The following is a 16,417-nucleotide window of genomic DNA, read 5'->3' on the forward strand; positions in this document are numbered from 1 at the left end:
CCACCAAGAATCTCCTTCTCCTCAGTTACTGTTCATGAGCTGTACATGTAAGTTCTTTCTTTGGCTTCTCCATTTTTTTCACTATTCTTAACAACCTGTTTATTTTGTACCTACCATTTGTGCTCTTTATTCCCTATACCTTTTCCTCCATTCTCCCTCCTCCTCCCAACTGATAGCCCCTCCACATGATCTCCATTTCTGTGGTTCTGTTCCTGTTTTAGTTGTTCGCTTAGTTTTTTAGGTTTAGTTTTGACAGTTGTGAGTTTATTATCATTTTACTGTTCAGTTTCAATCTTTTTTTTAAGTCCCTTTAACATTTCATGTAGTAAGGGTTTGGTGATGATGGACTCCTTTAACTTGACCTTGTCTGGGAAACACTTTATCTGCCCTTCCATTCTAAGTGATAGCTTTGCTGGGTAACATAATCTTCAACATAGGTCCTTGCCTTTCATGACTTCAAATGTGAGCCCCTTCTTGCCTGTAAGTTTTCTTTTGAGAAATCAGCTGACAGTCTTATGGGAACATCTTTGTAGGTAACCATCTCCTTTTCTTTTGCTACTTTTGAGATTTTCTCTTTCTCTTTAATCTTGGGTAATGTAATTATGATGTGCCTTGGTGTGTACTTTTTTGGTTCAACTTGTTTGGGATTCTCTGAGCTTCCTGGACTTGCATGTCCATTTCCTTCTTCCTGTTGGAAAAGTTCTTCATTATTTTTCCAAGTAAGTTTTCAATTTGTTTCTCTTCCTCTTCTCCTTCTGGCTCTCCTATCATTAGGATGTTGGAATGTTTAAACTTGTCCCAGAGATTCCTAAGCCTTTCCATTTTTTTGAATTGTTTCTTCATCCTGTTCTGGATGAATGCATATTTCTTTCTTCTGGTTGAAACCATTGATTTGAGTCCTGGTTTCCTTCTCTTCACTGTTGGTTCCCTGTATATTTTCCTTTATTTCACTTTTCATAGCCTTCACTTTTTCCTCTGTTTTGTGCCCATACTCAACCAATTCTGTGAGCATTCTGATTACTAGTGTTTTGAACTGTGTATCTGATAGGTTGGCTATCTTTTCACCACTGATGCATTTTTTGGAGTATAAGATGCACCCCTCCTCGCATTTGGGAGGAATAATGGTTGCTGATACTGCTACTGAGTTCTGTTTACATTTACATTGGTGAAATATTATGTTATTTGTTATTAAATATTTTGCCACATTTTTTGCTTCAAAATTTCCCCATTTTCCTCTAAAACCTAGGTGCATGGTAAGGTCTGAAAAATATGGTAGTTGTATTTTTTCTAGAGCTCTGGTCTATTCTTTCATTTGAGCCGTATTTTCTTTTTTGTCTTCGCACTCCTGTTACATAGTAAGGGGTGGAACCTTAGGTATTCACCAGGGAGGGGCAACCCACATGACTATGTTGTGGCGCTGTATATGGGGAAGGGGTCATAGAGGGGACAATGATGCTTGCTCAGTTCTCACCCTGCTTTCAGCCATTTCTCCTGCTACTCACGAGCAAATTGGGCCCCTCTGGTGCTGATTCCCAAGTGGGTGGGTTTGTGTATGTTCTAGGGTACTTTGGGTCTCTCCAAAAAACTCTCCCATGAGACTGGGAGTTTCTCCCACTGCTGCAACTCCCACAGGTTTTTTCAGTCCGAGGGTTTGAGGCTTTATTTCTCCACATTGGAACCCTGGGTTGTATGGCCTGTCTTGCTCCCCAGTGTTTCCTCCTGGTTTGTCAGCATGCAAATGTGGGACTGCCCAGTCTGCCAGCCAGTGCCTTACCATGCATCCTCTCCACCCTAGCTGCCCGTCTCCACCCCTCCTGGTCTCGATGAATATTCTTTCTTTAACTCCTTGGTTGCAAGACTTCCATACAGATTGATTTTCTGGCAGTTCTGGTTTTTGTTTCAAATTTGTTGTCTTTCTTTTGGTTGTGCGAGGAGGCATAGTGTGTCTATCTACCTATGCCTCCATCTTGGCCAGAAGTCCAAAAATATCTATATAAAAGTTTGTCAGTAGAAATAACATGGGTGGTTCTAAATGTCATAACTTTTACAGCAACAGCATTTTCTTTTTCTTTCATTAATTTCCCCTTTCATCTTTATTGTTTTCTCCAGGTTTGGTTCACTCTTAATTTTCTGACTTCTTGAGGTGGAAACAGAGATTTTAGATTTTTATTCTTTCTAATACATGTGTTTAAACCTATAAACTTTCTTCTAAGAACTGCTTTAGCTATATCTCATAAATTTTAATATGTTGTTTTTATTTTCATTCAGTTCAAGGTTTTTAAAATTGCTCTTGTGGTATCTTCTCACCTCCATGTGTTATTCAGAAGTGTACTGCTTAATTTCTCTATATATGACAATTTTCCAGATTTTTTTCTGTTGCTGATTTCTGATCCAATCCAACAGTTTCCAGAGAAGAAACCTGGTATACTTTCAATCCTTTTAAATTGTTTGAAATTTCTTTTATGATCTAGCATATGATTTATCCTAAATACTTGTCATGCTGCTTGATAAGATGTGTACAACTGCAGTCACTGGGTGCAGTGTTTTACAATTCAGTTAGCTCATGCTGATTGCTAGTCCTTGTCTTAGTCAACTGAGGCTGCTAAAAAAAATCTACCATATACTGAGTGATTTAAACAACAAACACTCATTTTTTAAAGATCTGGAGGTTGGGAAATCTAAGATCGAGGTGCCAGCAGACTTGGTAAGTGTTGAGAGCCCAATTTCTGCTTCACAGACAATTATATTCTTATTTATCATCCCCTTATACTGGCACTAGTTCCACTGTGGTGGCTCTGTTCCCATGAACACATCCAAACCTAATTAACTCTTAAAAGCTATAGCTCCAAATACCATAACATTGGAGATTAGGCTATAACATGAATTTGGGGGAGGGGGGAGCAAGGTACATAAACATTTGATCTGTAGCAATGCTATTCAATCTTCTATATTTTTGCTTGTATTTTTGGTGTAGTTGGTATATAAATTGCTGAGAAAGGAGTACTGGACTATAATTGTTGAACTATTTCTCTTTTCAATTCTGTCAGCTTTTGCTTCATGTATTTTTGGGATCCTCCATTGTGTGTATACACTTATAAATATTGTATGCTCCCAATGTCTGATCCTTTTAGCATTATGAAATGTCCTTCTTCTTCTCTAAGAGAAGAAGTAATATTTCTTCTCTTAATTAAAGCCTATTTCTCTGATATCAATATAGCCACTCGAATTCACTGTGGGCACTTCATGGTGTATTTTTCCCTCCTTTTCCTTTCAACCTATTTATATCTTTGAGTCAAAAATGATTCTTGCTCTTTCTAGTGTGGCTCAGTGTATTGAGTGCCGGCCTGTGAACTGAAAGGTCAGTGGTTTGATTCCCAGTCAGGGTACAAGCCTGGGTTGTGGGCCAGGTCCCCAGTTTGGGATGTGTAAGAGGTCTCCTGCACATTGATGTTCCTCTCTCTTTCTCCCATCCAACCCTTCTTTCTAAAAATAAATTAATAAAATCTTTAAAAAATTTTATAAACAGGACTTTTGCCAAGATGGAGGCATAGGGGGAAACACTGTGCCTTCTCCCACAACCAAGTTTGAACACAACAAAGGTTTGGAGAACAAAGATGCAGCCAAAGAACAGAAAATTGAACTATACAGAAGTCCAACAACAACGAACCATTCTACTGGACGGGTAAGAGGGGCGGAGCCAGCAGTGGAGCAGGGTTGGGCAGGACAGATCCCCCAACCCCAGGCGCCCAGGCATCCGGGGTAGCATTGGGTGGACCCAGTGAGGGCTCCAGACGGTGGGAGTGAGAAGTGAGATGGACCATGCAGCCCCCAGCAACGAATCTGGCAGCAGCTGACCACGGTCACACATTCGAGAGCAGGGGGACGAATCCTGCAGCCCATTTGCGTGCAGAGGGATGAATCGCTCAGTCCGCGGTGGCGGCGGGAGTAAGCAAAGGGTGCCCGCCATTGCTTTCCTTTGGCCCCACCCCCACATACAGCGTCACAACCCAGCGACTGGGTCACCCGGCCCTGGGAACACCTAGGGCTCTGCTCCTCATCCATAATAGGCACAAACAGTCCAAAATATGGCTCAAGAAGAACTCAAAGCCGCAGAGCCAATAACTCTAAGTGACCAGGAAATAGCGAACCTTTCAGATGCACAATTCAAGACACTGGTGATCAGGATGCTCACAGAACTGGTTGATTATAGTTACAAATTAGAGGAACATATAAAGGCTAAACTAATTGAAATGAAGGGAGATGTCCAGGAAACCAATAGCAATGGAAAGGAAACTGGGACTCAAATCAAGGGGGTGGACCAGAAGGAAGAAATGCTCAAACAGAAAAAAGTGAAGTTACAAGAATTCAAAAAAATGAGGAGAGGCTTAGGAACCTCCAGGACATCTTTAAACGTTCCAACATCCAGATTATAGGGGTACCAGAAGGGGGAAAGAAACAGCCACGAGTGGAACACTTATTTGAACAAATAATAAAGGAGAACTTCCCCAGTCTGGCAAAGGAAATAGACTTCCAGGAAATCCAGGAAGCTCAGAGAGTGCCAAAGAAGTTGGACCCAAGAAGGAACACACCAAGGCACATCATCATTACATTAGCCAAGATGAAAATGAAGGAGAGAATCCTAGAAGCAGCAAGAGATAAGGGGACAGTCACCTACAAAGGAATTCCCATCAGACTGTCAGCTGATTTCTCAAAAGAGACCTTACAGGCAAGAAGGAGCTGGAAGGAAGTATTCCAAGTCATGAAATCCAAAGACCTACATCCAAGACTGCTCTATCCAGCAAAGCTTTCATTTAGAATGGAAGGGCAGATAAAGTGCTTCTCAGATAAGGACAAGTTCAAGGAGTTCATCATCGCCAAGCCCTTATTATATGAAATGTTAAAGGGACTTATCTAAGAAAAAGAAGATAAAAAATAGGAACAGTGAAAGGATAGTGAACTCAGTTACTAACAACCACACCAAAAACAAAAGCAAACGAAGAGGACAGGTAGATCAGGAGCAGAACCATAGAAATGAAGAACACATGGAGGGTTAGCAACAGGGGAGTGGGAGGAGGAGAAGAGGGGAGAAGATACAGAAAATAAGTAGCACAGACAGTAGGTAAAAAATAGATAGGGGGGAGTGCAAGAATAGTAGGGGAAATATAGAATCTAAAGAACCTGAGACACGTGGTCATAAACTAAAGGGGGGGAAGGGTGGGGGAGGGGTGTGCAGGGTGGAAGGGAATGAAGGGGGGAATAGAACAACTGTAATGGTATAATCAATAAAATATATTTAAAAAAATTTTATAAACAGCATATAGTTGGATCTTTTAAAACCTAGTCTGATAGTCTATGCATTTTGACTGTGTGTTTAGCCTATTCACAATATGTAAGGTATTTATTGATATGACTTAATTAATGCATGCAATTTTGCTATTTGTTTAATATGTCTTTTGTCTTTTTGTTCTTTTCCTCCTTCACTGCTTTCATTTGTGTTAAGCAAGATTTCTGGAGCATCATTTTATTTCCTGTGTTAACTTTCTTTGCTAACACTTTTTAACGACATTACAATATGCATCTTTAACTTACGACCATCTACTTCAGGTCAATAGTGACTTACTTAAATACTGAAACATAGCTCCACCTCTTTGTGCTGTTACTGTCACATACGTTAAGTCCTGAGCATTGGTGATAGCAACTTTAAGCAAAATGATGTATAACAAATTTTCACTATAGGCTAATTGATATAGACAAGAGTTAAATTCCTATTTTATCTCATCAATATTATAATGAAATCACATTTAACATTGTGTTATTTGAGGACCTGCTATAATGCTATAATGTTATAAACAATAGTATAATTATTCCTTTAAACAATCTAATGTTTTTAAAAGAAATTAAGTAGAAAATTGGAGCCACCGTTTTTAATATTTATTTCCCCACATATTTAGCATTTCCAATACTGTTCAGTACTTCTCATGGATTCACGTTATCATCTGGGGGCATTTTCTTTTATCCCAAAGCTATTCCTTTATTATTTCTTATAGGGAAGATCTGCCATCAGTGAATTCTGTTTTTGTTTATCTGGAAATGTCTTATTCCACTTTCATTTCTGAAGAATAGTTTTGCTGGACAGACAATTTGTGGATCTGTTTTTTTCCCCTTTCGGCACTTTGAATATCATTTCACTACTTTCTTATGAGCCATCACTATATTATTAGATGTGGTTCTCTTTGTGTTTTCTTCAATGTTTTTCCTGGAGCTGAAGGTTAATGCTTTTCAAGAAATTTGAGATGTTTTCAGCCATTATATGTTCAAATACTTATCTCCCCCTTTCTCTCTCTTCTCTCCTTTGAGACTTCCATTGTAAGTATACTAACCCACATGACATGAAGGGCTGCTCCTAAGTCTGCATAGCTAAGGGTTAACAAATAATTTAGGTGATGACTACTCAGGTGCCTCAAACCTACAAGAAATAACCCTCTGATGATTAATTTGTATGTGGCTTGGGGAATGCATTCAAAGTTGTAACCAACTTTCAAGTATCCCTTGCATTTCATGTTTTATTCAGTTCTCATATTTCCCTCACACACAGATAGTTTTCTAGTCACTTAAGACTATGTGGAAAGCTTATTTTACCACTTCTACAGTTAAGTCTCAGGATACTCCTCAACCTCACTGTCACATTGGGCTAGTAAAGCTGCTGGTTTACAGCATTCATTTCTACATCAATCACTTTTCACTGGCAAAGACAGAGACCCTCCTTACCCCCTACCCCAATCACCATCCTGAATGAGTATATCTTCTCTGTGAACGAAGCTGCTGGTTTTTGTAGCTAGCCCCATGCTGGTAAAATTATTATTCTCACCAACCAGGTTCCTTTCTTCCCTTTTTTGCATATGCCATTACTTAAGAAAATTTGTTTCACATTAACCTTTTTTTTTCTTAAGGGAAAAAAATCCCTAAGAAGCAGATTTGATGCTAAAGACTAGTATAACTCTTACAAAGTCATATATTCTAGGTATATACATGAACTTTATCAGAAATGACCAAATTTCTAATAAAAGTTCCCATTGTTAAAATATTTCTAACTTCTGACAAATGACACAAAGTAAAATTTTTAGATTGATGCAATTAAAAATTTAAAGAAATGTCCTTCTAGTTATCAGGTTCAGCCAAAATATCATCTACTTATCTGGCCTACAGTCTGTACAAGGAGAGAGAGCCATGCTGCTGAACGAGGGGGCAGAAGCTTGATGCACTCACAGCTGAGAATGGTTTCTAGTCTCAGCTGGGCCCCTGAGATTTTTCTCTACCCATAGTATTAATCTCCTACACTTGTGAATTAACTAATTCTGCTCCTGAAGTATTAGGATAATTGCTGTGTTACATGAAACTTCCAGTCTTTTCCAGTCTAATGATCAAACTGATAATGATAAAAAAAACGTTTACATCTTACCATGTCTGCTTTGAAAGTGTCAACACTCTGAGTCTTCCTTTATAAAAAGATTCTTCTCCACAGCTAATTATAAGACAAGCTATAAAAGAGTATAGTATATTTCTTCTTATTTAGTAAAATGAAAAGAAACCTACCTCTTTTTTCTTCTTCTCGTTTTAGTTTATCTTCCTCTATTTCTTTTGGTAATTTTTCCTTTTTCTCTTTTTCCACATCATTATGCAAATGTTTTGTTGTATAGCTGAGTGCCGGTGAAAGAAGGATCTCTCCATTTTTGCAGAGTTCATCACGAATTTTAATAAAAAACTGCTGAAGTTCTACCGCATCTTCATATATTTCGGAATCTGTCCTATAACAACATCAAGAGTATCAGAGTATCTATTGACACACAAGCTGCTTCCTTTTTGAAAATTAAAAAAAAAATTTTATTTGTTTATAGAGGGGAAGAGAGTGAGAAAGAAGGGGAGAGAAACACTGGTGTGGAAGAAAAACAGTAGTCAGCTACCTTGCATACATGCCCCAACTACAGACTAAATCCACAACCTATACAAGTACCTTGACTAGGAATCGAACCTGTGGCCTTTCACTTTGCAAGATGGCACAAATTGCTTCTTTTAAACACTTCAATTACATGTTAAATTCTACCCAATACTCCTTTAATATTAACTGATACAATGTTACTTCTGCACAGTGCTAAGAAGAGTATCTCTTTAAAATTCTTTAGAACAGAATCTGGAGTCATTCTTCCTTGGTAAGACTCATGCCCACTAGTTTCATTTTCATGAAGACTTGCTCCTTCTATAGTTCATGTATTTAAAAGAAAGGTCTCATACAGTTTCCAAGGGAGAAATGGTTGATTTTCACAAGTGAAGGGAGCTACCAGAACCAAAGACTATACTAAAGCTCCATACTAATTGCAACACTTATTTGCAACCAATCTTTGGATTTTTACTTTCTCTTCATTGAGGGACCAACACATTATATAAAGCAGGTGTCCCCAACCTTTTTGGTACCAGGGACTGGTTTTGTGGGAGATAATTTTTCCACGGACTGTGAAGGCTGGTGTGGGGGAGAAATGAAGCTCAGGCAGTAATTTGAGCAAAGCTTCGTTCACTCACCACCTACCCCCTCTTCCTTCCCAGTTCACCTCCGGTTCCTAATAGACCATGGACCTATATGGTCCACAGCCCTCAGGGTTGGAGACCCTTGATATAAAGATAACAAAAGATTCAGGCAATGCCCCTTTTCTTCTTTGATTTGTATATCATGGCTGTCTAGGCTGGTAGGACTCAGAGAATATTTGACCAAAAGTGCCAAGTCATGAGGGATCCTCTAATGGTTACAGGTTATTGCTCATTTTAGTTTCCCAGAAACAACCTTGTATTCTGGGAAACCACTGAGAGCAACATAGAGAGAGATGGAAAAGAATGATCTCTGTCACACCGAAAACTTTTTAAAAGCTTATTTTTTTATATGAGAGGACTGGGCAAAATAACTTCAGAATTTGGACTGGTAGAAATTTTATTACTATCTCAACCTACTGTAGTCTTAGGAAGGCTTAAATATAATTCTATTAACTAAGAATACCAGGGTCTGAAAAATTATTCACAAAGGTAACCACAGACAAAGTCTAGCAGCAGTTCCACAGACATTCTGGCTGGGGGAGTGTGGCAGGCAGAGCAAGCCCAGTCAGTGCCTGCTGATACCCACCACTAGAGCAACAGATTTTGGTGAAGCCTCCAGAATGCTTCCCTTCAACAGCAAAGGTAAACTAGAAAGAAAACCTGAAAATACTGCCAAAGCAACTAAAATGAATGTTTCTGGAAAGGTTTTAAAAATCTTTGCAGGTTGCAGAAATGCTAGTACTTGTAGGAAACCAATAAAAATAAAATGGGCCAAGGGAAGAAATCCCAATAACATGATTTTGATGCCTGTTTTATGAACAGAAATATCTTAAGACTGTTCACTAGAAATTAAAACTCATTTTGTAATAGCTTACAATGCTATATAAAATTAAAAGTAAAAACATACTCTTGGTAAACATACAACGTTATACAAAATTAAAAGTAAAAACATACTCTTGGTAATTGAGGGTACAGTGAAAAAAAAGGGGGTGCAGATTTATAATTCCATCATATTATATGGTTCAGTAATGGATGTTTCTTACAGAGCCATTAAACATGTGACAGACATATCCTTTCTGTTTTGTTTCTTTAAACAAAGTAATACGAAGGACTTGTTAACCTAAGAGACTAGGTGTTCCCTGCTTGTGCAAGAACAAAAACTCAAGATGGAAAAAGAAATTACTCCTATTTCCTTTAATTGGTGGGTAATCCTTACATATAAGTCAGACATTCAGTAGAAGAAAATAATTAGGATTACTGGAGAACCATTAGCGCTTCTCTTGTCCTTGTCCTATGCTTCCCCTTACCTGCAAGGGAGTCACAGCACTTACACTTAGTCCAGGAACACTGTCAGCACATTAGGAAAGCTAGAGGTCAACTGGTAGAAGTCAGCACTGAGCTATTACTGAATACTACTGATAGAAAAACCACTATCAATTGAGTGAACTTTTCTCTTCTATGCCTCGCTGTTCAGATCCCTTCAATTTCAGGTGATGAAGTCCTAGGCGATGATGGGTAAGCAGTGGTGGGTAGGGGTAAGTTGTGAAGAAGCATGAACACTGTTAAAAGATCAATGTGAAAATGTATTGTGTGTGGACTTCATGGAATGCATGAACTTAGTATTTTTGGGACATCTGCTGTCAATATAGTAAATTACTGGCAATAAAGTAAATAAAGCCATGGTTATCATTCACTCAACTGATGCATCTCCATCTCAGCCGCATGGGTTATTCTTAATCATTGTGTATGATATTCATTCACAAAAAATGGCTTCCCTTATGTTTTGCAACAAAGCTGTCGGCACGACAATGAAACTAATCACTATTTCCTATAAATAAACTTTGGACTCCATCTCCCAGGTCTCAAAAGCAAACACCAGTCATGTCAACAATGGAAGAATGAAAAAAAGCTCATTTTCTAAGGATACAACTCTGGTTAATTCTTTTAAAAATTTTTTGTTTATCTAGTTTTGGAGAGAGGGGAAGGGAAGGAGAAAGAAAGGGAGAGAAACATTAATGTGTGGTTGCCTCTTACGCGCCTAGCACCTGGAACCTGGCCTGCAACTCAGGCAAAGTGTCCTAACCAAGAAACAAATCAGCGACCCTTTGGTTCACAGGCCTGCGCTCAGTCCACTGAGCCACACCAACCAGGGCAAAAGTCTGGTTAATTCTTAAAATAATCATGTAATCTATATGCAAATAAACAAAAGCTGCTAATAATCTAAGAGACAAATGTACTTTGGAAGACTCACAAAGCTAATAACAAGATGTAATGGTGATGGGGCAGGAAGTGACTTTAGACTAGAGTCTTTAAGTAAACTGAGAAGAAGAACAAGCTCCATGAAATCAGGGTTTACCCATTTTGTCCACTGGTGTATCTCATGCATCCAGATTATACCCATAACTGACAGCTCAATAAACATTTGTTGAATAAATGAATGTGAATGTTTTAAATTTTTTTATTTATTTGTTTTTAGAAAGAGGAAGGAAGGGAGAAGAGAGGGAGAGAAACATCAATGTGTGGTTGCTTCTCATGTACCCCCTACTGGGGACCTGGCCTTCAACCCAGGTATGTACACTGACTAGGAATCAAACCTGCAACCCTTTGGTTCACAGGCTGGCACTCAATCCACTGAGCCACACCAGACAAGGCCTGAATGCAGATTTTGACTACAAGATGTTCCCTGCCCTCCATCTTTCTCTTTATCTATTCCCACTGTTAAAGAATAGAGAGACCATTTCCTAAATACGTCATTCAAGGGCCTCCCTAGTGTGTCCCTTGAACACACTATGTTCATTTCCTGACCCTATGCCTTTACTCATACGACTTGTCTTATGTGAATCCCACCCATTCCTTCATTTTCCCTGATACCTGAAGCCTTTTTGGAACTCTAGTGTGGAGTGCCTTCCTCCACCATCTTTACTAAATATCTAGTTGCTATGTGTTGTCTCATGACTGGAATTGTTTTTCTCTAAGCATAGGTCCTATCCCAGTTGTCAGACTTAAAGCTTTTAGAGCACAAACTCAAGCCTTATCATCCATGGCTGTGCTCCATGACTGATATCTTGGTGACTATCTCAGTCCTAGCCCTCTACAAGTCGGGAACAAGATGAGCCACCACACTTACTACTTGTGTGACTCTGGGCAACTTCCCTCTGTGCACTTCTTCACATGCAACCTAGGAAGATTATTACTTACCCAGATTGGCTATTACAAGGATCAGAGATTATCTACATGAAGTGCTTAGCATGGTGATTTACAAAGAGCATGTGCTTATGAGGAACAGGAAACCTTACTACTAATTTTTTTTCATGATCCACAGCAAATGCAGTCTTCACAGACTCCCCAGATGAAATTACCCCACGCCAAACACCCGAAGGTCTAGCTCTCAGCATGATGATTGTAAGCTTCAAGAAGGTTGGGTCTGTATCTTTAATTTTTTCCCTAAGTGACTCCAAGAGCACAAAGAAGACACACTGTAATTGCTGAACTGAAACTGTTTTAACAGGCAGGTATACTATTGTTGTGTGGCAAAGATATACTACAAATATAAATTACAAGGGAATTTAAATTTGATGGAAATTTAACTTTGATTACTTCTTTTAGAACATTCAATGTCTGCAGAAGGCACTTAAAATGGAAAATTCAGATAAGAAAGTGCTTTTTAGGTACACTGAAATGGTGACCAAATTTAAATCAGTTTAATCTAAAAATATCAATAACTTAGAACTATTTTAATTTATCTAAAGTATGCTTGAATTGAACTCAACCTTCAAAGGGAAATCATGTTACTATCTGTAACTATAAACTTTATCCTTTAAAAAAGTCTTTTGTGAAAGGCTGTATTTTAAGTTATTCTTTTCAACAGATCTTCAATTTTGTCTGATGCTTTCTCTCTAGAAGTTCTGGTTAATTAGAATTCAAAGTAGTACCCCACCAACTGTAGTCATATATGTATCTAAGCTGAAATACTACACCAAAGTAGAATTCTTTCTTATGTTTCACATTAAATATCACAGTTCATAAAAAAAGAAATGACTCTGAAAACTTACCGATTCATCCTTCTTGCCCTTTCTAATACTTCAAACATATGCTCTTGAAATAAATCGAGCCGCCGGTAGCGATTATTTTCAACATTCTTTCTAATTATGTCAAAAGTAAGAGGAGGTCTGTTTGGAAAGCTGGGGTCCACAGCAGGAATTTCTGCTAATGAATCACTGTAGCATCTTCCCTCATCATCCTGATGACTCATGACAGACACAAAAAGATTGTGGATAAGCTCTTGAATCAGCATGGTCACATTTGGAACATGAGAGTCCTCATCTCCCTCCAGATCTCTCCGAGTTTCAAGCAGGACTTTGTGTAGGACAAGGGCATCTTTGTAGATCAAAGACTCAGGCTCATTGTATGTACAGGCATTATTAAACATCATGACAAAGTCCTCAACCATGGAGTCTATGTCTTGGTATTTGTTGGCCATCATATGACTTCGAATTTTTTCCATGTCCATAGGCTTTTTAATGGTCAGATAATAGTCAGGCAGCTCAGATCTGGAGGGAAGTCTCAGAAATATGGCACTGAGGCGGCGGCCCCTCTTATCAGTATAGTTCTTTACAGCTTCATAGACTTCATTTAGTTTCTGCTGCATTGGAGTCATGTATTTTGACTTCTTAGGAGAAACGCCACTTTTCCTACCTAAAAAAAGAGATTTAATGTTAACTGAATAAAATGAAATAAATGAACCTAAATTTATATTTCCTATCAACAAAGAAGAACTGGAAAAAATTTAAGCTGTTGTCAGGAATCATATTTTTGGTTAGAGAGTAAGTACTGTTGAGATAGTTGTGAGTAAGGCAGAATAAAGTAAATGAGTTATTTATGTGACATTCTAATTCCATCACCTGTGGTATTCTGGAGAACTGAGTTTCATCATATGTGAAAAAAGAGATGCAGATGTTAAAACAGAGGACACTAAAAAAAAAAACCAAAAACCCCCACAACCTTGAAGCCTCACCCTGGCTGATGTGGCTCAGTGCGAGCACCAGACAGAACCAAAGGATCGCTGGTTTTATTCCCAATCAGAGCACATGCCTGGGTTGCAGGCCAGGTCCCCAGTAGGGGGCACTTGAGAGGCAACCACACATTGATGCTTCTCCCCCTCTTTCTCCTTCCCTTCCCCTCTTTAAAAGTAAATAAATAAAATCTATAAAAACAAACAAAACAAAAAATCTTGTAGCCTTAAGTCTCAATTGAGAATATCAGTATTAACTTATAATGTGTTTTATCTTTAAATATAAAGCATATGCACACACACTTTCCTAGGTCAGTCCATTGAAAAGCCTAGAAAACAATGACCAACCCAGTAGCATTATATCCCTAAATAGTTCTGACTATATAGACTGTAGTTCTGAAACACTGATTTCAAATACTAATGTCAATAACTCCTTGGCAAATGGCTGATTCCCAGTCTGCACAAGATGAGCCTATAGTATCTTTTATATATTTTTTTAAGGTTTTATTTTTAGAGAGAGAGGAAGGGAGGGAGAAAGAGAAGGAGAGAAACATCAATGTGTGGTTGCCTCTCACGTGCCCCCCACCAGGGACCTGGCCCACAACCCAGGCACATGCCATACTGGGAATCGAACCAGTGACCCTGTGGTTTGCAGGCTGGTACTCAATCCACTGAGCCCCACCAGTCAGGGCACTAAAGATGGGGGCAAGCCTAGAATATCTTAAAACACTAGACAATGCAAAAATTTTTCAATGACTTCTTAACATGGTCATGTCAAAAGAACAGAGCAGCCAGCCTGGGACAACATGAACATCAGTTAAGGACAACAACTACAATGGGTTAAAATTAAGCAATATGTTTAAATCTAGTAGTCCTTAATAATACATAAAAATGAACAAACAACTGGGTAAATGTTGGAGGATATTAGGGAAACAATGCTGCATTGTGAAAATTGGTAAATAAAAGGAAACAAAATCTAGCTTTTATCCCTTCAAAAACAAAAACAAAACATCAAAATCAGAACAAACGAACAAACCAAAAACTGTATTGCCAGGTAGTCAAATATTGGATGAGGCAAAGTTTCTCTATATAAGTATTCCAGCTGGTAACTAAGCAGGAATTGTTAACCATCACTATTTTTGTACATCTTTAGTGAATCAATAGCTGAGCATCAGTAACTGTTAACATAATGGACAGAAACCACCAGATATTCTGTGCCAACTGATGGACGATTATTGTATCACCTCTGAAGTTGGGTTGTGTGCCACAGGTAGGGGACATGGATCAAATCTAAAGCTGACCAAGTCTCCTGCACCAATTACAGAAAATAAAAAAGCCAAAAGAACACGTTAAATACAGCAAAGGGATGTGATTAGCAAAACCTAGACTGTGGTAAACTACAGTACAAATCTACATTCTTCAACAAATAAACTGCAAAAGAAAAATAAAAAGAGATGGAGGGGAATTTACAGAAAAAGAAGTATCATTCAAATACAATGTGTGAACCTTTTTTGGATTCTATCTCAACCAGACAATGCCCTAAGATGTGATGCAACATAAGTGTAGAAAACCTATTACAAAGAACCCTTGTCAAGCCAAAGCAGAATCCAGTCGAGACTTTAGAATTAACTTTCTTTTTTTTTTTAAGATTTTATTTATTTATTTATTTATTTATTTTTTAATTTTTTTAGAGAGAGGGGAAGGGAAGAGAAAAAGAGGGAGAGAAATATCAATGTGTGGTTGCCTCTCATGCACCCCCAACTGGAGATCCAGCCTGCAACCCAGGCATGTGCCCTGACCAGGAATTAAACCAGAGACCCTATGGTTCATAGGTCAGCACTCAATCCACTGAACCACACCAGCCAGGGCTATAATTAACTTTCATTTATAAGAACTAAGGGGAATAAAGGAAAGTTAACTAAAATCACAAGGAAGTGAAATGACTAATCTAGAATTTGGAACTGTAGAAGAAAACGACCTGGTTTCTAAAGAATCAATGGCATAAGGATTAAAAAAAAGGAGGGGCACTACTCTAGATCATGAGTCTAGAGGCATAACTATCAAATATAGTATGAGGAACTAAGTTAGATTCTGACCTGAAGAAACCAAACATAAAAATAATATTTGTAAGGCAATCAGTCTTACAAATTTGTCAGATTACTAGATAAGACCCAGAAACTAAGAAACTGCTAATTTTCTTAGGTGTGATAGTGACTTCATGGTTATTTAAGAAAATTCAGTTGACTTTTGAACAACATGAGTTTGAACTGCAAGGGTCCACTTACACACAAACTTTTTTTCAATAAACAGTGTTGTCTGACTGTATTACTAGGTTTCAAGTCTGCAGATTCAACAAACCCCAGATTAAAAACAGTATTTTTGATCCTGTGGTGGGAATCTGCACATGAAGGCTTAATTAAATTAAATGGGGATTTTAGGTACGTGTCCCAAGCATCTAGCTGTCCAATGGTCAACTGTATTTGTGTATTTTACAGATGCAAACTGAATTATGTAGAAATAAATGACAATTAGATTTTCTTTAAAATAATTTAGAATTTAAAAATGAGAAAAAATGGGATACAGGAAATAAGTATGACACAATTTTGATAATGCTGAGCAACAGTAGCATGCAGGGGTTCACTGTACCATTCTTTACATATTTATGTTTGAAAATTTTCATAACATAAAATGGAGAAATGAAAAGAAAGTTAAGATTACACATTAAAATCTCCTTTCCCCACACTTCACCCTGGCCAGTATGGCTTAGTTGATTGAGTGTCAACCCACAAACAGAAAGGCTGTGGGTTTGATACCCAAGTCAGGGCA

General features: G+C 38.2%; 1 protein-coding gene across 23 annotated transcripts in view; it reads right to left on the reverse strand.

Moving 5' to 3' along the window:
* PBRM1 (polybromo 1) overlaps positions 1 to 16,417 on the reverse strand; it is a 124,914-nt gene that overhangs the window by 43,456 nt on the left and 65,041 nt on the right. For all 23 annotated transcript variants that reach the window (XM_037055731.1, XM_037055730.1, XM_037055733.1 and 20 more), the window contains 2 exons: positions 12,633 to 13,275; positions 7,594 to 7,805 (listed from right to left, as the gene is read on the reverse strand). In XM_037055731.1, the coding sequence (XP_036911626.1) occupies positions 7,594 to 7,805; positions 12,633 to 13,275 (855 nt within the window). The remainder of the gene's footprint in view (positions 1 to 7,593; positions 7,806 to 12,632; positions 13,276 to 16,417) is intronic.

The sequence above is a fragment of the Sturnira hondurensis genome, unplaced genomic scaffold (assembly GCF_014824575.4).
Source record: "Sturnira hondurensis isolate 20B ecotype Veracruz unplaced genomic scaffold, ASM1482457v3 Scaffold0008723, whole genome shotgun sequence".
NCBI lineage: Eukaryota > Metazoa > Chordata > Mammalia > Chiroptera > Phyllostomidae > Sturnira > Sturnira hondurensis.